Source organism: Petaurus breviceps, unplaced genomic scaffold (assembly GCF_028583685.1).
Source record: "Petaurus breviceps papuanus isolate PSGF00001 unplaced genomic scaffold, PetGlider_PUasm1.0 175, whole genome shotgun sequence".
Classification (NCBI taxonomy): Eukaryota; Metazoa; Chordata; class Mammalia; order Diprotodontia; family Petauridae; genus Petaurus; species Petaurus breviceps.
The window spans coordinates 2,800,128-2,824,097 of NW_027185764.1; the positions used below are offsets into that span (position 1 = coordinate 2,800,128).

Here is a 23,970-nt window from a genome sequence, read left to right on the forward strand (position 1 = left end):
TATACAAACACATTTACATACATATACAAACACATTTACATACATATACAAACACATTTACATACATATATTCATTTTCTTAAACAGAATATAAGCTCTAGGAGGGCAGAGACTATTATCTAGCACAGATCAGGTCCTTAATAAATGCTTGGTTGTTGACTAATGGACCGTTTAGTCATCTAACCTGTGCGTGAAGCCTGCCTTCTGACTGCCTCCAGAGGCAAGTTCATTCTACTGGGTTTTTTTTTTTGCTCTTTGGAGGGGGAAGGCAGGGCAGTTGGGGTTAAGTGACTTACCCAAGGTCACATGGCTATTAAATGTTAAGTGTCTGAGGCCGGATTTGAACACAGTCCTCCTGACCCCAGGGCGGGTGCTCTATTCATTGTACCACCTAGCCACCCCTTCATTTGCCTTTTAGATAATTCCAATGATCAGGCTTTTCCTGATGTGAGCCTTAATTTTTGCCTCTTTTCAGACCTTTCCAGACATCAACAGTAGGCTTCTGCTACAGTTCCACTTTGAACCTCCCTCACAGCTGAGTTTCCTCACTTTGGAGTCACCTCCAGAAAATAAAACAGGCAAAAAGCTCTCTGGTTCTTAGGAAGACGAGGTTCAAAGGAAGTTATGGAAAAGAGTGTCACTCCACCAGCTGCTTCTCAAAAGAGAAGACAAGAAGTACTTTTTTGGACCAAATACCAAAAACCTCTCATCATTCTCTTCATTGCGGGAACAATGGTCATAACTGGACTAGTTATTTTCCTACTTGCTGCTGTTGGCTACATTTCTGAAAAATTCTTGTTGCAATCAACTAGTATTTGCTTTGGCTTCTCCGCTATGGCTATTGGAATAATAATGATGATTCTCATAGAAGAAGGGGATCTTTTGAGATCTATAAGAATTGCCCAGCAGAGTTCACCCCAAGGCCCTAACACAACATAACCTCTAGATGCCAGGTTTTTAAAAATGTTCCAGTATGAAGTTTTAAATATTAAAATTGTCCATTTTAAATAAATATTTCAGTCTTTAGCATCCAAAAAAAAAAGGCTGTGCTGGTTTCCCATCACGTTGGTCCCCTTCTCTCAGTAGTAAGTTCCTCCAAATGCCTCTTGACTCACCTGACTTCAACACCATACCCCCTGACAAGTACCTTCATATCTATAGGATATCCAGTTGAAGATAACTAAATAGGCCGCTGGATGGATATGTGAGACTGAGGTTCAGAAGAGAGGTTAAAGCTGGGCAAGCAGATCCGAACATCATCTGTGTAGAGATGGTAATCGAAACCATGAGAAATAGTACAGAGACAGAAGAGAAAAGGGGTCAGGAAAGAGCCTTGAGGTTAGTGGGACCAACCTGAAGATCCAATAAAAGTGACTGAGAAGCAATGGTCAGACAGGCAGGAGGAGAACCAAGAGAGGAATATCAAAGACAGTGTCAAAGATTGCAGAGAGATCAAGAAGGTCAAGATGAAGACTGAGAAAAGGCCATTGAATTTGGCAATGAAATCATTAGTAACTTTAGAGAGCAGTTTCAGTTGAATGATGAGGTTAAAACCCAGACTACAGAGTTGAAAAGAGAGTAAGAAGAAAGGAAGTAGACATAAGCTCTCTCAAGGTCAGCCACCAAAGAGAGGAGACATTGTAGGGATGGCTGAATGAAAGTGAGGGGTTTTTTGAGGATGGGGGGCAGGGGGGACATGGCAGTCTGTGTTTGTAGGTAGAACCTCAGTAATACTCAAATAAGGTGTGAGGCGAGTGGTTTTCATTGCTATCAGTCATGCAAGAACCTGTTTTGCCTAATGGATCTGGAAAATACTTAATAAGTGGTGGAAGAAAATATATAAGAGCAGATCCTTTTACCTTAGACAAGGTAGGAAAAAAGAAAAATAAACTGAACCAAAGGCATTCTTCCAAGTTCCTTCTTGTTTAGAAGCAATTCTTTTGTCCTTCTGGAGAAGCAAACTCCACAACTCATCAGCCTGGTCTGCCTGACTATTCAAAATACACTCTAGCCTTAGTCTTAGAGACCTGTTCCTAGATCCAGCCTTTTCTTGTGCAAGTGAAATCAAAATCAGTGAGGTAGAAGAAAATTTCCTGCTGAACCATTCAACTCAAAACTACCCTCAGAAAGAAAATAGAAATGTGTTATTAGTGTCCTGTCAGAGATATTAATTGCCTTTCTTCTCTACCAAAAAGTGAGCAAGGCAATAAATAAATGGATGGGTGGAGACAGAGACAGAGAGAGAGACAGACAGACAGACAGACAGAGAGAAACAGAGACAGAGAGACAGAGAGAGACAGAGAGAGAAGTTCCACACAAGATGAGGGACTACTTCTGTGGAAGACTGCACACACTGTTGGCCACAACTGATGGCTTAGCTGGTTCTACTGAACTACTTTCTCATTGTCTTCTTTCTTTTAATTTTTTATTACAAAAGAAGATTAACTGATTATGGAAGATGGAAAGGATATGTTAAAAAATTAATGTGGTGTCATAAAAAAGAGCATGAACAAAATGTTTTTATTAATAAGTAAATAAGGGGTGGGTAGGTGGCACAGTGAATAGAGCACTGGCCCTGGAGTCAGGAGGACCTGAGTTCAAATCTGGCCTCAGACACTTAACACAAAAAACTAGCCATGTGACCTTGGGCAAGTCACTTAACCCCAATTGCCCTCCAAAAAGCAAATAATAATAAGTAAATATAAAAGCCTGCATGCCTCTCATCATCTTTAGTGTCAAGATTCAGTTCCTGAATTTCTTGTGGAGATAATTAGTACTCAGAATGAAGTTCAGTAATGCCAGACTTAGATCTATTAAAAAAAAAAAAAGGTGAATATCCTGGCTCTACCACTTACAAGTCTTTGCAAGTCACATGACTTACAAGTCAAATTTTCCTCTTTGGGTCTCAGTTTTCTCATTTATAATCCTGAGATAATAATGCCTGGACTACCTACCTCACAGTATTATTGTCAAGAAGGCTCCTTTTGAGTGCTGAATAGTTCTGAGCAGTTTTGATTATTATTCCTTAATTCCTATTTCAATGCCTCATTTCTAAAATTCATTTATTTTTACATGCACTTATAATCTGTTCCTGACACTGCTCGTCCTCTCCTTCACCACCCCTCCAATGAAACAACGGCAACAAAACCTCATAAACATGAATAGTCTAAACAAAACAAATTCCCACACTGGACGTGCCTGAAAATATGACTCTCTCTACTCCAATGCTTCATTGTAGTGAGTAGGTAATCCTGGATTCTCAAATGTGATACCAGGAAAGCCTTGGAATATGGACCCTTTGATGAGCCTTAGATCTCTCATCATTAGAAGAGCAGCCTAATGATCCCCAGGGAGATCATTGGCAAAAAGCAAGTCCCCATAAACACAAAAATATTGATAGCAGCGTGTTTGATGACAGCAAAGACCTTGAAACAAAGCAGATACCCACTGGTTGGGGAATTTTTGTTGTTCAGTTGTTTTCAGCTGTCTCTGACTCTTTGTGATCCTATTTGGGGTTTTCATGGCAAAGACACTGGAGTGGTTTGCCATTTCCATCTCTAGTTCATTTTCCAGATGAGGAACCGAGGTAAACTGAGTTAAGTGACTTGCCCAGGGTCACACAGTTGGTAAGTATCTGAGGTTGTATTTTAACTCAAGAAGATGAGTCTTCCTGACTCCAGGCTTGGTACTCTATTCACTGTGCCTCATGGGGAATAGCTAAACATACTGTGGTACTCCCAAGGCTCCCATTGCATCCTGGGTCATCGCCAGTCATCCTGATGAATATCTGGTCACTGGACTGTGATAGTAATGGAATATAAAGATTCCCCTGTATTGGCTTGGTTTTCAAACTGATTGTGTTAAAACCCAGAGCTTGTTAATCCCACCTGTGGGACAGACTTGTTGATGTGAAAAGAAAGTCCTGAACTGGGAGGAGCTGGTGACATAGATTTGGAGAGACAAGAGAGAGGCAGAAGAACTTTTTTTTTGGAAGCAGCACCTCGTGGAGGCAGAGAGAGACTGAGAGAATTGCTGGGGGCCACTTTGAATTGCCCTGAACTTTTGAGACCTGCCCCCTGAGCTGCCAAGGACTGAGGAGACATGGCTGTTTTGCTGGTACTTTGTCTGTCTGTTTTGATGTTGTTTTGCCAGATTTGTCCACTGGTGAAAGACAGTTCTGTTGTTGAAGAAGTCCTGGAACCTGGCTTTTGGTTAAGAAGCTCTGAGACTGTCCTGCAGACAGAGAGTGAATACTGTCCACTGGTGAAGGACAGTGCTGTTGTTGCAGGGGTCTGGGAACCTTTCTGTTGGTTCAGAAGCCCTGAAGAAGGATTTTCTTGTTGTATGTTTACAGAAATCCTGGGAGAGGGTTTTGCTAATGTTTTCAGGGGTTCTAGGACTGTTCTGCAGACAGAGGATGAATTAATGAAGAGACTGGCAATGTATCTTGTAGCCTTGCTAAGCCTTGTCTCCCCAGGAACTAAGATTGCTGAGAACTTGCCTGGTGTCAAGATGAAGAAAAGACCTCCATTTGGGTATTAAGTGCTGTGCTTAAACTTGATGTAACTCTGGGGTAGATTCAATTGTGATCCAGGGGTGGGGAACTTTTGACCTTTTTGTGTTCTATGGTTGAACAAATGAATGTACTTTACTTATGTTTGGAAACTAATCTCCATTTGAGAAGAGGGGCTTTGTGGTGGACTAAATGCAGGTACAGCCTAGGGGTGGAGTAGTATTTAGACCAGGGACTTTGTAATTGATTGAATGAGTGGAAGGTCCTGGGGTGGGGTAGTACTTGGAGATTATTTAATCCCACTTAGTAAATGCTGTATTTGGAATGATGTCATGTTTTGATCTTCTCTGTTCTTGGTTTGTCACTGAATAAAATGGAGAGAGCACCTATGCTGGTATTCTGAACCTTGGGAAGCTGCCTTTCCTTGGCATTACATTACATGGACCCAGATGACTCTGGAGGAGAAAGTGAGGCTGGTGACCTTGTACAGCCCTCCCTCACTCACATCCAAGTCATCATTTCCCGGACGCCATGATCCTCTTCAAAAACAAGGGACAAACAACAACATCACAGATATAATAGAATATGACTGGGCTATTAGAAATAACAAATATTATGAATAGAGAGAACTATGGAAAGATTTAGACAAACCAATGCAGACTTAAATAAGCTGAGCCAAGAAAACAACATATACATTGACTACAACAACATAAATGGGAAGAATAGCAACCACAAAACTACAAACAAAAAAAAAAAACACAGCTTCAAAGAAGAGCTAGGAAAAGAGACCCCTCCCTCCCCACAATTCCTTTGCAGAGGTGAGAGGCACAGGGAGTAAACATGACATCTATTTCCAGATTTTTTTTCTAACATGTCACTTTGATTTTTTTTCTCTTTATTTGTTTGTTTGTTTGTTTTTGCTTCTTGGAGGGGGGAAGGCAGGACAATTGGGATTGAGTGACTTGCTCAAGGTCACACAGTTAGTAAGTGTTAAATGACTGAGGCTGGATTTGAACTCAGGTCCTCCTGACTCCAGAGCCAGTGCTCTATTCACTGCACCTCCTAGCCACCCCTTTATTTTTATTTTTTTTTTAAATCTTTGTCAAATGCAATGACTGTCTGGAAGGGATACAGGTTGAAATTTAGGTAATGTTAAAACAAAAGATATAAACAAAAATGTATTTTTTTTTTTAAAAAGAAGACCAGCCTCACCAAGAAAAGGAGGTTCATGACCAGTTTGGATGGTGGGGAGCACAAGAGAGGGAAGAAGATTTTCCTTGAGGGAAAACAGCCTGGCACCATGCAGGGAGGGCTGGTTCTGAAGGGAGGGTAACAAGTGGATGTGAACCCCTGCTCAGCCACTGATGACTATCACCAGCATCACCTTGGGTAAATCACTTAAATTCTCCAAGCCTAAATTTCCTCAATGCTAAAATGAGGGAATTGGACTTCTGAGATATCTTCCAGCAATTAAGCTATCATTCATTAGTGATCTCCTTAGTCATATGATTATGATCCATGGGGGGAGTAATTATCCTAACCAAACCAAACAAACCACAGATCTTTGAAGCAAAGACATCACTCGAAAGTTCTTAATTCTATTCTGGTGTCATACACTTTGACACAGGGCTGAATCTTAAATGGCAGAGCTCTGACACAAACAAGATTATGCTGTAAATAATTATTAGAAACCCTCTGGGATGGGATTTAGCATGTACTATGAATTAGGAAAGAGAACACACATTTTTAACACAGCATGAGCACGGCACTATGCTAAACACTTTTACAAATATTATTTCATTTGGTTCTCACAACAACCAATAGGTAGGTGTTATTATCATACCCATTTTGCAACAGAGGAAAGAAACTAAGACATATAATTCAAATTGTTGTGGTTTAAACCTAGGGATGTCAATAGGTAGGTGTTATTATCATACCCATTTTGCAACAGAGGAAAGAAACTAAGACATATAATTCAAATTGTTGTGGTTTAAACCTAGGGATGTCAAAAACTGTTGAGGTGGGGGCTCTGTCCACCCAAAAACTTAATAGGATTCCATCAAAATGACTTGTCTAGAATCACATAGCCAGGAAGTTTTTCAAATCATATTTAAACTCAAGTTCAGGTCTAGCACTCTGTCCACTTTTCTACTAGCTTCCCATAGGGTCTGTCAGGGATTCATGGAGAAAGAAGCTAGCCTCAGAACCGGGAAGACACAATAAATGTTAACATTTTGTGTGACCATGAACAAGTCCGTTGAAGTCTCAGTGCTCAAGGCAACTCTTGGAGACTATAATTTGCAGAGAAGGTATCAGCTTGCATTGGTAGAAGGAGTTTCTTCATCTGGGAACTCCCCATGCCAATGAGATCACCGGCCCAATCCTTATTCAGGTCCCTATGAATTGGGGAGTGAGATGACCAGGCATAATGAATGTGACAGGACCTCAGTTAAAGTCCTGCCTCTAGCACTGGGCAAGTCACTTAACCTCTAACCATCCCCCAGGCAGCTCTCTCAGACTATGAATTGCAGGGCAGCTGAAGATATGTTTTGATACAAGAGTTCTCTATATCACAAAACAAACACGCCACAGGCCCAATTTAAAAAAAATACTATGCTCTGCAAAGAGATAAAGTGAAAACAGTTTATACTGTCCCCACAAAATGGGTAGGGTTCTACCCAAGCACATTTGCCCACTATGCCTAGCTTAGCAAGCTGTGTTTCCAGAGTCAGGCAGGCTACTTCTGTGCCTCCCCTTCCCCAGAAAAAGACAAAAGCCTGACAAAAATACCAATCCCAGTGAACAATGGGTAGCTAAAAAGAGCTTTAAGATTTACACAGCAACAAACCAGCAAACAAACAAAAAACAAGTCATAACAGCCCTATGACCTACATAATACAGCTGTCATTAGCCTCTTTTTATTGATGAGGAACCAAAGGTTCTGAGACTTAAGGGACTTCACAGGGCTAAGTGAACCTCGCTCTTCAAATCCAGGTTTCTTTCTTATTAAACACAGCACTTCTTGCTAAGCTAACTTTTTTTTAACAGGACCTAGAGTTCATTGATATAAGGAGCCCCCCTGTGAGAAAACTCCCTCTCCCAATGCAGTTCTGCAATTTATAATCTTTTTCAAGAGTTAGTTGCTTCGGACACTTAGAGGCCCAGGATCGAATTAGGCTTCGATATCTTAAATCCTACCTACTCAATCCACTGGGCACGATTGCCTCACTCCCTGACATCTTGGAAAGGATAGGGGTGGGATTGGGATTTCCAGGATAAAAGAACCCCTGCCTGGATTAGAAAATTCTCTTACTCAACCCAAGTCAACACCTTTTCTGCCATTTATAATCTTAAAGTGGTTATTTCTTACCAGATTCTGTGTCATACACCCCTTTGGCAATCTGGTGACCCCTAAAGACCCTTTTTCAGAATAATGTTTTTAAATGTATTAAATAAGATACACTAAATTACCAAATAAATCAATTATACTGAAATGCAATGATCAAAGTTGGAGGGTTTTTTTTTTTAAATTCACTGCCCCAGGTTAAAAAGGTCTGCTTTACTTACTAGCCATGTGACCTTGGGGAAGTCACTTAACCCCAATTGCCCTGCCTTACCCCTCCAAAAAAAAAAAAGGTCTGCTTTAGCGTTTGCTCTAACTAATTATAATAAACATAACCCTAATTAACGATACAGCTAAATTCCCATCACAAAGAATGTTTTGCATTGAAAAAATAAATACTTCTATATTCCAATGAATGGACCTTTTAAATTCTCTATTGGCTTGGTTTGAGTGTAAGGAACAGAGTTTAGCCTAGATGATATTCATTCGAAGATAACCATGAATTAACTTCATATTGTTGGCATCACAAAAGGGGACAGGAAAGTTTACCTATAGCCAGTCAAACCCTAGCTGAATTCTGTGCTTCCCTGGTTTTGCCTTCAAGTTGCAATTTCGGAAAGTTTTTTCACCTCCACCATCCTACTACTTCAACCAAACCCATCTAAGTTTCTAAATTACTCAACGACACCAGACCAGAAGGAAGCAAGAGAACACACGGAGTGCCTGCCAACTTCTAAAAGTGAGTTCAAAGGACTCCCTCTTCCTTTCCTTTGCATTTATATAGAGATGACCAGGATTTTAAGGATTAATGAGGCGATCTCTTCTTGCAGACAAGGAAGCTGGTCCCCACAGGTGAAAAGGCTTAAAAAGATACTTTCACATTTGATCCCAAAGATCAGGTAGGTAATTTCTAGACATCAATTAATCAAAATTCATTTTGAAGTGCTTAGTACAAGCTATGCACAGAAACTACAAAGACAAAGTTAGTTCCTCAAGGAGCCAACTTTCCATCAGGGAAACAATGCATTCACAAAATAAATTCTCAGTAATTTGGTGAAGAAGGGAGTAGTTATTGGAGGGAAAGGACTAGAAAAGGCCTGGGTATGAGGGAGGTAGAGCTTGATCTAAGCTTTGAGGAAAACAAAGGATTCTGCTGGGCAGAGGCGAGGAGAGTGCAGTCCGGATATGAGGGAAGATCATTGGCTGTTGTTTGTCCTTCCTTCTGGAAGAGGACCATGACATCTGGAAGGTGATATCATGACTTACAAGTGAGTTAGATTTAAGGGAGGCAGGGCTGGGCAAAGTCACCAGCCTCACTCTCTCCTCCATCTGGGTCCAGTGGCAAGATACAGAACAGGACAACTGGGGATGTCCCCAGATGAGTGGGAGACCTTGGCCTATTTAAGCTAAGGTCTTTCCTAAGTCACAGCTTATCTGAAAATAACAACCATTTGGTGATCAAGGCTAGGAAAGAAATGAGGCAGAGACCAATCTGGGAGAGGAAGAGCAGGTATGAGTGACTACAGTGCCAAGGCAGAGAAACAGAAGACCAAAGATAAAGTGTCCTTGTGTAAGGAAAAGCAAAAACAGCCAGTTTGGCTGGACCATAGGGTGCATCTAGGGGAATGAAGTATAGTATGCCTAGAAAGATATGTACCTGGAACCAGGTTATATGTTATTCGGTTGTTTCTGTTGTGTCCAACTCTCCGTGAATTTATTTGGGGTTTTCTTTACAAAGATACTGGAATTGTTTGCCATTTCCTTTTCTAAGTCATTTTACAGATGAGGAAACTGAAGTAAACAGGGTTAAGTGACTTACCCAGGATCCCATAACTAGTAAGTGTCTGAGGCTGGATTTGAAAAAAGATGCCTCTTCACCATCTAACTGCCTTAATATATACAATAAATACATCATGTGAAATGTATTCCTTTTAAAAAATGTCCAATCACTTTTCCCTTCATTAGTTGGACTTGATGGCCTCTAAGGCTCCTTTCACCTCTAAATCTGGGATCTTATCAAACTAGTACTTCTTTGTTGTGGCTATGACTTTTTAATGGTTCACGTCAGATAATGCCAATTTCTTGTACACCAAAATCAATAATGAAAAAAACCTCCAAATTTCAACAGTCAGAGAAATGCGAAAGTCATCTAAATGCTAAATGGCTAAACAAATTGTGAAATATGAATGAAATGGAATATTACTCTGCTTTATTATAAACATGATTAGTACAATCTAGCATATTAAGGCTTATGAACAGATGTAAAGTGAAGTAAGCAGAACCAGGAAAACAGTAAACACAGACTGAGACACTGTAAATGGAAGAATGACAACAAAATAATCAAAACTACATGTTGCAAAAATATAATAATCAAACTCCCCGCCCCCCCCCAGAAAGAGATATTGGAAGACATCTACCTCGATTCTTTGCCAAGGTGGGGGAACAATGTCAGCTCAAGTCAAGAATCATTGCTATGTGCCAGTCACTATGCTAGAATACAAATACAAGTAAAAAGAAAGCCTCTCTGTCCTCAGGAAGACAACATATAAAAGGAAGATGAAAGAGGGAAAACAAAAATGTGGAAGATTTGTCAAGAAAATCCAGAGTACAAACCAAGAGGGCAAGGAGACATGGCTGGCCTGGGCAAACCCACCTCCCCCCCCCTTAAATACCACCCTTTCTGGAAGAATCATCCAATCAGAGGGAGAGGTTATAGGGTGGGTGGGCACTTCCAAAGTGAATTCTAGGGATAACCTGAGCTTCAAGATAAAAAGCTGGGGCATAGGTCTGGAATATCACATATAAAAACAGTCTTTTAAATTCTCTGTTGTGGAATTCAACTTTTTCCTTTCTCCATACTTTAAGAAATAGCTCTCTGGGGTGGGGTAGGAAGGAAATATACTCGGTACTACAGATAAAGTTTTACATTTATACACCCACATTTTTATACATATGTGTAAAAAAGTATTTTTAAAACAAGCAGAAAAGAAAGTACAGTCATCAAAAGGCAGTAATCACAGATACACACCTGTTGGGGGCATATTCATAATGCTGCGAGCCTTACCTCTATCTAGGCATGAGAGTTAGCCATTTAGAGGAAAGAGAAATACCTCATCCAAGCTCCCTATGAATGTTGCTTACCTTGCCAGCCACACTCTCTCTAAGCCTTCTCAAAACTGAACTGGCTGTTATATTGCCTTTATATGACTGCAAAGGGGAAAGGACCAGAGTGAGTTGGTTTACAATTTAAATTTTTTCAAGGCTTGTACCTGATCCATTTTGGAATTTGTCCTGAACCATTTACTCTCTGAATGTTTTATAAAATCTTATATTGCACCCTAGAAGCTTAATTATGTGTTATCGAAAGAATTGTGACTTCTAGAAAGGAAATTACGTTTATGAATAATACAACATATAAAGATAAAATATGGCATTGATTGGCAGCTTTCTGCTTTTGAGGTAGTTGAGTGTTTTGTTGGTTTTTTTTTTATTTTTAGGTAAGTTGTTATTTTTTTAAAAAGCTGACTTCATGCTTTTATGCTTGTGGCTACCTTTTCCATCAATGCAGATTCCAACCCATCCACAATTTCTCATCCTTAATCATTTTTTCTCCCCATCACTCCATAAATCCTCCAAAGAAGTAATTTCCCAGCACAACTGAAATCTACTTCTGGATCTTTTTTGATATTTTATAGACAGTGGCAATTAAATGGGTTCACTGGATAGAATGTTGGGTGTGGAGTCCAGAAGACCAGAGTTCAAATTTGGTCTCAGACACTTGATAGTTATGTGACCACTTCTGTTAGCCTCAGTTTCCTCAACTATGAAATGGAAATAATAACAGCACCTATACCTCTAAGTGTTGTTGTGAGAATCGAATGACATAATACTTGCAAAGCATTTAGCATAATGTCTGGCACACAGTATGTGCCATATAAAACATGCTTTCTAAAAAAAGATTTCATGGATAGTTTGTAGCACTAATTCAATTGTTAAGATAAAAATGAAATGAAATCTGTAAGACCTAGATTCCAGTGAAGAAAATTTCTTGGATAATAGTGCCTGTGACTGAACAAAGGCAATTATATTTCAGTGAATGAATTAATTAAAAAATATTGTTTATAATGTAACAAGCCTTGGGAATATAAACAGAAAAGCAAGACCATTCCTCTGTAGTTGGACAAATTTCTTCAAAGGTCAATTAAAGTAATAATCCATACTTAATCCATAATCTAATAAAAGCGTAATAGATAAAATATGCTCAGGAAACCTGGAAATCCAGCCCCACAAATACACACACAAAAAAATTTCTTAATCTTGCAGAAAAAAAGCATGATGATCATGTATGTGGGTATGTGTGTATACATATAATACTTTATACATATGTATAGCTCTCAAGAAGCTCACCCTCCAATTGGGAGGATTCAACCCATAAAAGAAAGCTCTAGAAAGGTGAAAAGCAGTAATTGCAGAATTGTGTTCTTTGCTTTTGTATCAGGCCTGAAGGTGAACAGAATTAAGTTGATTTGGATGGTATCTAAAGGCAGCCCCAGGCCATGTGCAAAAGTTGGGAGACAGGGGAAGGAGTTGGCAGAAAAGACGGATGGTGAAGTCAGCTGGCCAGGCCCAAGATTCCAACGATTAAGTCAGCAGATCAGACGACAGGTGGGGGGAGGGGGTCTATTAGCCAATGAGTCAAAGAAGATGAGGGGACCTTAAGAAAGCAATGGAAGATGGGAGAAAGTATGGAAGAGAGCAGATTGGAGGAGGGGATATCCTGTGGGACTGCTATTTTGGGGCAGTGGGTAGGGGAAAAACGGGGAGAAAATTTGTAACTCAAAATCTGGCGGAAACGAATGATGTAAATCAGAAGTTAATAAAGCATTTAAAAAAAAAGCAATGGAAGAGCAAATAATAAACTGGAGGAGGGAGGGTCTCTTATTCCATCCAAGCCTTGTGAGCAAACCCTTATCAATTCTAGAGAAATCTCAAAGATCGCCCCCAACACACATCTCAGCAAAGATTTCCCACAGGAGGAGGGAGACAGAAAACAAAGTCAATACTAATTCCCTGTCTCTAAGGAATCTATCTGAAATCCATCATCAATAGTACAGAAACATAAATATGAAAATACACATGGGTCCAGTCTTGTGAGAGACAGCTCGGGTTAGCTGGTAGAGAGAAGACCTAGTTCTGACATATTCTGGCTGCCTGCGAAAACCTAAGCAAATCACTTAAAACCTCCTAGTGACCTCATGCATCTCTAAACTGCGCAATAGTTTCAAGTATTCATGGGTAGTAGCAGTTTCTGGAAGGGGAGCGCCCTACATTGAAGAAATCACAGGTGCAAAAATATGTAGTTACACATATGTATAAAGTATTGTGTCTTCGCTATTAATATAAGTACACATGCACACATAATGCATACATATGTAATTTAAGGGGGCAAATGCCCGCATTTGTGAGGCTGTTTTTCCAGACTTTGGGAGCACACCTTATCAGTTAATTAGATTATGAATTATTTATGGATTATTGCTTTAATTGACCGCTGAAGAAATTCATTCAACTACAAAATCTTTTATTGTGGTTAGCTTTGCAATGGACACACACACACACACACACACACACAGTAAGGGTTCTAGTGCTGCTAGTTCACAGAATTGGAAGGAGTCTTAATCTACAAGTGAGGGACCTGAGGCCAGAAAGGTAGTCGTGACTTGCCCTAGCCACAGTTTGTCAGCAGCAGAACAGTCAGTCCATAGTATCACATTTCTGGACTTTAACCAAGAGATTTAGTTTTACTATTGTGAGTCTAAGTGTATTGGGAGGAGGGAAAGCAAACACGGAGAGCTGAGTGTACAATTAGTCCCCTCAAATCATGGGATTCGAACCCAAGTCCTCTGACTCCAAATCGGGGTATCTCTCCACTGCTCTGCTCTGATTACCTCAGAGCCGAATAACTATTAAATTGAATCAAATTTCGAATTCCAAACACGCAAAATTTCATCATTATCATCCTTATAATTAGTACTTCTTGCTATAAGTGAGCACCTTAAATTTTACAACCCACAATGGCCAGTGTAGCAGAGGTGCTTCCAGTTCTTAAGTCTTCTCTCAACCCCAGCACCTAGTTTCAAACGCGCTTCCTGCAGCACCGAGGCTAAAAGCCCCCAGGGTGGGGACTAGAGACCCCAGAACTCCCTCCTTCTCCCCCCCTTCCCTCCCCGAGCTTTGCAGCCACTCACTGAACGACTCCACGCTGAGCAGGAGAACTGCAAAGTTATGGAAGAGTGTTTGATCTGGTTAGCGCCCCGACGTGAAGCCGCTGAGGATGCAAACCCAGCGCTCCCCAAGTCCGCCCTCCGCCCAGGTCACACTAACTCTCCACCTGCCGGCCTGCGATTACCTCCAGCTGAACTCTCATCGCGTCAGCGCAAGCCGAGTTTCTCCTTAGGTCGGTGTGATGCGCAGGGCCGGGAAGTCCTGCGGGACTGGACGCTTGCCACGTCTCTCCGAGCCTCCTTCTCCTCCTCCCAGTGGAGAAAACAGAGCAATCTCCACTTAACAGGGATTCCAGCCTCCAGGGCTCTCTCCACCTGCAGCCAGCTTCCTTCTTCTAGGACTTGTCTTCACACGCATGGAGAACAGTGCCTTTTCTTTCATATTTCCTTCCAGCTCTTCTGCTCCTGGACTCCTTACTGTCCCACCCATTCCCCTCTTACACCTCTCTGAGCCCTTCCCAGGGCACCCCCGCCTTCGGGACTTTCTCCAACAATTGCTCTTCTAATTCTTGTCTTTCCTGGAACCTGACCCTGGCCAAGAGTTCTTAACCTTTCTTTGGGTCATGGACCTCTTTGGCAGTCTGATGAAGACTCCAGAATCACATTCATTGCCTACGTTAATAAATTAAGGAAATGCTCAATTTCAGTTAGAAAGTGAAAATAAAGATGTCATTTTCCCCCTCATTCAGTTTCACGCTTCCCTTTAAATCTACCCACGTTTAAGAACTCCAGGTTAATAAGAACCCGTGCAACACGGTGCCTCAAATATAAAGCTCAGACGTCACCACTAATCTTCTCCGTCCACTCCTTCCTCTGTCTTCCCAGATTCTCCACTCGACCTGGGACTGCCTTGGACTGCCATCTACATCAACTTATTTCTGTTTACCTTCAGATATGTCAAACTAATGAGGAGGGAAACTGCAAAGGTCTGTCTTCAAAAGCAAAGGACACAAATGACGAAAGACTGCTTTTCGCTGTGCCCTACCCAAACAGCATTATGGATCTGCTGGGCTCTCCTGGGCTCCTTTGCCCCAAAAATGTTTGTGGGTACATGTTCCTACTGCCCCCCCCCCTCCCGTAGTATGGAAACCCCTTGAGGGAACAGATTGCTTCATTTTTCTTTATATTCCCAGATCCCAGAACAATGCTTGGAATATAGGAGATTAATAAATACTTGTTGACTGATTGCTCATGATAGATACAAAATAAATGTTTACTGAATTGTTTTTCTCTGTAAAATACAGGTCAAAGAACTACAAAGTTCTATTCTGAAGCAGTTTCTGAGCAACAGTATAGTACAAGCAAAATCATTATTTTTGCCATTTAAAAAAATTTTACAGGGCAGCTAAGTGGTGTAGCAAATAAAGCGCCAGCCCTGGAGTCAAAAGGGCCTGAGTTCAAATCATGCCCTCAGGCACTTATTAGCTGTGTGGCCTCGGGCGGTAACTCTAATTGCTACCGAAAAGAAAAAAATTCTACCAGCTTGGCAGTTCCATTTTTCATAAACTATGTTCACTGATGATAGTGGCAAAGGCAAACTGATCTTCAAAATTCTAGGAACTATTTACATTTAAGCTGTGTTTTTCAATCCTATCTTTTAGTTTGTACTTTTTTTTAATGCCTCTTAAAATCATTTCAAGGCTTCCTTGTTATGGAGATAATAAAGTTCTCCTCTTACAATATTGTGGGACACCAAATATAGATAAAACTCCTTGATTTATATATACCAGTGAAAATGAAAACCAATCTCTCATCAGTGACTTAAAGGCATTAGATGGGAAAGATATTTTCATTTACTTGCTTGATAGCACTAAAAGTCAGTTTCCTTATCTGTAAAGGAGGAGATGACAAGATGACCTCTAAGGTCCCTTGAGGCTGCTGAATGCCGCAATGTACAGAGGGTTGGGAGTGGAGTTAGGAAGACCTGAGTTCAAATGTTATCTCAGATACTTCATAGCTCTGTGACTCCAAGTTAATTAACTTCTCTTTGCCTCAGTTTCCACAATTGTAAAATGGGGATAATAACAACATCTACCTCCCAGTCACTATATAAATGCATATTCCCTTCTCCAAGATATAAATCTTTGATCTTACAAAGTGAATTATTGAATTGTATAATTTATACTTCTCCACAGAGTACAAGAGAATCATGATAAATGGCGTGGTCAGTTATTATGGGTGTATCCTAATATGTTGCTGAGCTGGCCTCCACAATCACGCAGACAGGGTGGTGCTTGTGTTATTATTGTTGTTGTGAACAATATTAATAGCCACTCCTATTCTGCCACCTGCTTGAGTTTAAAAATTTTAGGGAGTCCATCCAGTTTGCCCATCCCTGACTTCTGCCCACTTAGCTCACACATCTGTCTCTTCAAGCTCTTCCATGACATTACACAAGTTACCCTGACTGTTATTCTTTCCGCCTGTAAACACATATTAACTTTATTCTTCCAAATACATTATCTTGAATGAATGAATGAATGAATGAATGAATGAATGAATGAATGAATGAATGAATGAATGAAAAAGATGTTAGGTACCAGGCACTGTGATAAGGACTAGAGACATAAATACAAGTAAGCAAGACAACCGTTGCTCTCAAGGAGCTTACATTCTAATGTTAAAAGACCACACACACACACACACACAAGAATGGTGGACAGGGATGAGATCTTTTGGACAGGGAAGTAAGAAAGAGTGGTAATTAGAAGTAGTGCAGTGGATAAGAAGACTGGACTTGGAGTCAGAAAGAACTGATTCTAAATCTGGCCTCAGATATACTTACCAGCTGCATGCCCCTGGCCAAGTTTTAATCTCTATTTGCCTCAGTTTCCTCATTTGCAAAAAGAGGATGATTACAATAACATCTGCCTCTGGGAGTTGTTGGCAGGATCAAGTGAGATATTGGTAAAGAACTTTGCAAACTTTAAAATGCTATTATATAAATGTGTGTGGCGGTGGTTGCTGTTATTGGAGTAATCAGGCAATTGATTGAGATTTCCTCATCAGGAATGCTAGTATTGATTTAATTGCTAATCCCAGAAGTAGAATTGAGAAGTAGAGAGTGTAGAGGAGTGAGAAGGGAGACAAAAGTGGAGGCTGGAAAGCAAACAGAATGACATTTCGAGAGCCAGATGTGGAATAGTGAACCTGAGATCAGTTTTCAAAAAAGGTGATATCAGGATTGTATTGATAAATTATCAGTATGAGCATTTATACTTCAGAAATCAGCAAATGCTGTAAGTCAAGGGCTGATGTATTGTTTTGTTCTACTCCAGATCTGACTATCCCTTCTACAATGCCCTCTGGAATCGTAGCTCTATAATGAACATATTTCTTTTGATCTGAAATATTTTCCTTTCTTACTCCTTCCATCTTCTGTTGTTTATTGAGACTTGAGATGAAGTGGGCAATTGGGTTTAGAGGACAGGGTTGGTACCTTAGCAACTGAGGGTTCAGAATCACAGGAATTGGGGCTTCTGGACATGACCCAGACGACACAATTCCTACATACTTACTAGAGCAAAAACCTGAAGAATCACGGGTGACTGAATAATAAATAAGAATGAAAAACTACAGTAAGTGACTTCTTCCACATCAGAACTGCACAAAAAAAGTCAGCCATTCACTAACCAGCAATGGGAAAGGAGGCAGTCAGCAAAAGCAGGACCAAAACAGATAAACAAGTCAGCAGTCTCCAAGAATGTCCAGAGACAAAGAAGACACAAAAAGAGCCCGCAAGGTACTGTGTCCTGAAGCAAACAGATCAAAATGCTCCTCCAACGAAACCCCAGGTGGTCAGAAACTGACTGAAGCACCAACTCCCAGGGACTCCAAGACCCCTAGTATTCTTTCCTGACATACACTAGAGGGCTCTGAAAATCTAGTATACTGAACTTCAAAAATCGAAGGGGATCTAAACCTGGAAGGCAGAGGAATCCAGGTGACTCAGCATAAGATTAAGGGGAGCCAACCACCTCACCCCAAATTGCAGCAGGGATTGGAGCTTGGCCTTTGTCAAAGTCCTAATTCAGCAGCTAAAGCTGGAGACGTAAGTAAAACAAAGAAGACATCAACCAGTATAAAAATTATTGTAGTCCTAGGGATGCCTAAAAATCCATCCTAAAAGTAGAAAGTGACTCCATTACTACAAGAATAGTCTCAAAGGAGAAAATGAATTTTTCACAAGTGCTTCAAGAGAGGATTCTGGGAAGATGGTGAAATAAGGCAGACAATTACCTGGCTATCCCAAAGTCGTCCCCCCCCACCAAAAAATACAAAATAATGCCTCAAAGTGAACTTTAGAGTGGCAGAAATAATTAAAAGTCTCAGTAAAGCAATTGTCCAGCCTGACAACTTGGGAGGATGTTAGGAAAGACCTGACCTCCTGAGGTGAGGGTCTGCTCTGATTGAAGTGCAAATATCTCCAGGCATATACCTCCTGAATCAATAATCAAAAATCAAAAACCGGGTAGCACACTCAGCTTCAGGAACCTTCACCCCAGCAACAAAGTAGGGGGTTGGGCAACTGATGGGGGAAGATTGCAGGGCCCTCTGCTGGTCGGAGCTGGACACTGTCCTAGATTTGGAAGAATAGAGATCTTAAAACAGTAGTAATGTTTTTTGTGTCATGGAGTCCTTTGACAATCTGTTGAAGCCTATGGGCCACTTGTCAGAATGATATTTTGCAACAATAATAATTTTGCAATAATATTTAAACAAAATACAGATTACAAAGGAAACTAATTATACTGGTTAGCAGATTCAAAACAAAACAAATTCACAGACTTCTGGCTAAGAACACCTAGCTCAGAAGAGTAAGTATTGAATCTTATGCAAGTAATGGACTCGTTGAAAACAAGAATCAGTCAAACAGAAGTTAGTGACTCCATGAAACAGTGAAAAATATTATAATATAATCAAAAGTTTGGAAAAATAAAAGAAAATAAGAGATACTTGATATTAAGATAAAATTGATCTGGAAAACAGGCCTGAGATAAATAATTCAGAATCATAGGAATCCTCATATGAAAATATATGCAATATTCCACATCTGTAACCTCCAATATTATTTTAAAGTGGTTTTTAATTAACAAAAATTCATTTCCTCTCTCTCACCTCCTACACTATTGAAAAAGGGGGGGGGAAGAAATTCCTTATAATATCTATAGCTAAGAGGAAGAAAGAAAGAAAAAGAGAGAGAGAGAGAGAAAGAAAGAGAGAAAGAAAGAAAGAAGAAAAGAAAGAAAGAGAAAGGAAGAAAGAAAGAAAGAAAGAAAGAAAAAAAGAAAGAAAGAAAGAAGGAAAGAAAGAAAGAAAGAAAGAAAGAAAGAGGAAAGAAGGAATCCCCCCTTAGCTGCATACAAATATATACATATATTTGTATGTAAATGTATAAATTAATATTTATCTATACTTATATATGCTATCTATGGATCTATCTATCTCATCACCTTTCTGTCAAGAGATAAATAATATGTTTTGTCATAATCCTTCTGGAATCATGGATGGTCATTGCATTAATCATGGTTCTTACAGTTTTCAAAACAAGTTGTCTTTACATTGTCATTGTTATATAAATGGCTCCACTTTCATTCTTTATTACATTATAAAATTCTTCAGAATTATTTATTTTGATAATGTTTCTGTGATAGTATAAATTATTCTTCTGATTATGCTTACTTCACTTTACATCACTTCATGTAAGTATTTCCATGTCTCTTTCAAATTGTCTATTTCTTCATTTCTTAAAGTGCAGTATTGTTCCTTTACCTTTAGATACCATAACTTATTCAACCATTCCTCAATTGTTGGGTATCTCTTTAGGTTACAGTTTTTTGCCACTACAAAAAGAGCTGTTAGAAATGTTTTTTTTATATTATTTTTACCCTTTCCTAGTTCTTGAGCCTCTTTAGTGTATAGGCCTCGAAGTAGTACAGTCCCAAATTACTCTCCAAAATGGTGGTATCCATCCACAGGTCCACCAGCCATGCATAAATGTGACTATTTTCCCAAATCCCCTCCGATATTTGTCATTTTTCTTTGTTATCGTCTTTGCTAGTCACATAGATATGAAATAAAATAAAGATTTGCTTTAATTTGCATTTCTTTGATTTGGAGCATTTTTTTCACATGATTATAGATAGCCTGGGATTCTTCCTCTGAGAATTGCCTGTTCATATACTTGGACCATTTAACAATTCTTATTCTAATTATTTTGATTCAATTCCTTATGTATATTGGAAATAAGGCCTTTATCAGAAAAACTTGCTGCAAAGATTTTTTCCCAGTTAAATGTTTCCCTTTCAATCTTAGTTTTATTGAATGTTTTATCAAAGCTTTTCTAATTTTAAAGTCAAAATAATATATTTTATCTTGTGATACTCTCTGTCCTTAATTTGGTCATGATCTTTTTTTCTATCCTTAGACCTGATAGGTATTTCTTCCATGTTTTTTTCTAATTTTTTTTTTAATGATGTGACCTTTTTTAATGATGTGACATACCTAACTGTATCCATTTGGAGTTATTCTTAGTATATTGTGTGAGGTGCTGACCCAAGTCTTTTCTTCCATACCACTTGTCAATTTTCTTAGCAGTTTTTATCAAATAGTGAGTCCTTATTCCAGTAGTAGGATTTTGTTGGTTGTTGGGGTTTTTTTAATCAAATACTATGCTATTAATACATTTGCTTTTGTATGTTGTATAACTAATCTGTTCCACTGATAAATCTCTCTACTTTTAAACTAGGACCAAATCATTTTGAGATTTACTGCCTTGTAGTATACTTTGAGATCTGACAATGCTAGTCCATCTTCCTTCTCACTTTTCTTTATTATTTTCCTTGAGATTCTTGAACTTCTTTGCCTCCATATGCATTTCTTTATTATTTTTTCTAATAAGATAAAGTAATCTTTTGGTATTTTGTATGTCATGGCATTGACTAAGTAAATTAATGTAGATAGTGTTGGCATTTTTATTATATTGACTCATTCTACCAACAAACAATTAATATCTTTCCAATTATCTAGATATGTCTTTATTTCTGTAAGCAGTGATTTGTAGTTGCATTTATGCAATAGGGGGTTCCAAAAATCTCAGTATAGTTTTAAGCTATTTAAGACAAGATCTTTGGAATACAAGTTCTTTTCTGCATCTTGGAGAGTAGATTCACAAGTATTTTATACGCTCTGTAGTTGTTTTATTTTGTTTTTTAACTTTAAAGATTAGGTTTATTTGGAGAAAACAAAACAAAAGACCAGGTGGGAGGGGACCACCACCAAATCCCATGCCCAAAGGATGGGGATTTTGCTATAGCTATTTTAAATGAAATTCCTCTTTCTATATCATCCTGCTGGGTACTATACATAAATAATAATGACTTGTGTGGGTTTATTTTATATCATGAAAGTTTGCTAATGTGATTACTTCAATTAATCTTTAGCAGACTCTTTAGGGTTAAGTATGCCATCATATTAGCTATTAAAAAGTGATCACTTTGTTTCTTCTTTGCTCATGAATATTCCTTTGATTTCTTTTTCTTGCCTTATTGCTACAGTCAGAATTTCTAGTACTTGGTCAAAAAAGAAGTAATGACAATGGACATCTTTTTTTCATCCTTGACTATATTGGAAAGAATTCTGGTTTATTTCTGTGTATAATAGTTTTAGGTTTTAGATATATACTATTAATTATTTGAGGAAAGACTCATTTTTTCCTATGTTTTTAACAGAAACAGTTGTATTTTGTCAACAGCGTTTTTTTGTCATTGATAAGGTTATTTCAGCTTGTGGTTTTCCTAATATTAAACCAACTTTGAATTCCTGGTACAAATCCACCCTGATCATTGTGTATAGTCTTTGTATTGTGTTGTTTTAGCCTCTACTAAATATTTACTAATTTTTTTTTTTTTTTTTTGCTTTTTGGAGAGGGGAAGGTAGGGCAATTGGAGTTAAGTGACTTGCCCAAGATCACATGGTTAGTTTTTGTGTTAAGTATCAGAGGCAGGATTTGTTTTATCAAAATGTTTTATTTTTTGAAATTTTCTCAATGTTCTTTAGGGATATTGGTCTATAATTTTAATTTTGTTTTGATTCTCTCTGTTTTATACATTAAGACTACATCTGGAAGAAATTAAAGCTATCTATCATATGAAAAAATGCACTAGCTCACAATTGATTAGAGAAATGCAAATTGAAACAACTCTGAGGTACCACCTCACATCTATCTGATTGGCCAATATGACAGAAAAGAAAAATTGATAAGTGTTGACGAAGATGTAGGAAAACTGGAATGCTAATGCATTGCTGGTGGAGTTGTGATCTGATCCAACCATTCTGGAGAATAATTTGGAACTATGCCCAAAGGGCTATAAAACTATGCATATCCTTTGACCCAGCAATATCACTACTTGGTCTGTGTCCCAAAAAAATCATAAAAAAGGGAGAAGCACCCACATATATAAAAATATGTATAGGAGCTCTTTTTGTAAAGGCAAAGAATTGGAAATTGTGGGGATACCCATTAATTGGGGAATGACTGAACAAGCAGTGGTATATTAATGTAATGGAATACTATTGTTCTATAAGAAATGATGAGCAGGGAATTGTGGGACTTCTGGGAGACAAGATGGTAAACAGAAACCACTGCAACAGTCCCATACTCACCTCCAAACAACCATAAAATAGAACCCCAAAACAAATCCTAGAATAGCAAAACCAGCAAAAAGAAGGGGTAAAACAATCTTTTAGCCCAAGAAACTTGGAGGATGTAGCAGCAAGCACCCCAGCACACCCAGGATGGCTGCTAGAACAGATTCTTTGATCTGCTTTTCTAAAGGAAAGCAACTCAAAAAGAGTTAACAATCTTATTTTAATCAATCAAACATATATCATTTACCTAGTTCAGGGGGAAAAGTCAGCACGCTGAACTTCAGAGAATACAAACAGAAGTTACAACAGAAAATAACACAATTAAGCATACAGGGCTTCCAGCTGTCTGACCATTACATCCACAAGCTGGGGGGCTCAATCACCCAGTCTTATCTAGCCAAGTCATACAACTCTTCCCAAAGTGATCCCCAAAGCAAAACCTCACATCAGGGTATACATAGCCTTCTCCTGGGTCAGAGAATGTCACAACCCTCTTGACCCACTACCCAATCACAAAGCATCAAGGTGTGGGCATTCCTGAAAGATAAGCCTCCTGCCACAGGCTCCATGTGACCCCATTCAGCCTATTAGGGAGCAGAGTATATTTTCTAATCAGGGAAGTTTCTCAGATTCACTTAAGTCTATCAAGGGGCCTAGGGGCAGGGAAGATCTTCAGATTCCCATTACAAAGGATCAGCAAGAAATGTCCATCTCACTCAAGTAAAAGGGGAGTGCAGCCCAGGACAGGAAACATCCCAGCAAGCCCCACCTCAGGAAACCATTTGGAGATCCTGAGCCCCAGCGTGCTGAAGCAGGCACACACTGACACCAGCACCCCTTCTCCCCTTCACATGCCTTAGCAGGAGAAACCAAGAACCACCATGTGAGTCAGTGTAGCCCTGGGCAAACAGGTAATTACCTACCCTAAGGGTGCCTAAGAAAACATGCACCCTCCAGCCAGCATGTACCCATCAAGCTTCAGAATAGCCCCAGGCAAACCAGACCTCCAGGGGATTCAGCACCCCTGAGATAAACAGGCAATCTCTAGAGACCTGACTCAGCGTTTCAGTGTAGCCTCTGGGAAAAACCCCACCAGGCCTCAGCTCATACCAAACACCACCACAAGGACCCCAGCTCAGCACCAAGTAAGCTGACAAACCCCTAAGGCCTCCAGCAGCACCAGC

General features: G+C 39.4%; 1 protein-coding gene across 1 annotated transcript in view; it reads right to left on the reverse strand.

Moving 5' to 3' along the window:
* TRPM6 (transient receptor potential cation channel subfamily M member 6) overlaps positions 1–14,545 on the reverse strand; it is a 209,344-nt gene extending 194,799 nt beyond the window's left edge. The window contains exon 1 of the mRNA XM_069084606.1: positions 14,263–14,545. Coding sequence (XP_068940707.1) covers positions 14,263–14,280 — 18 coding nt within the window. The 5' untranslated portion in view covers positions 14,281–14,545. The remainder of the gene's footprint in view (positions 1–14,262) is intronic.
* Positions 14,546–23,970: the final 9,425 nt, after the last annotated feature.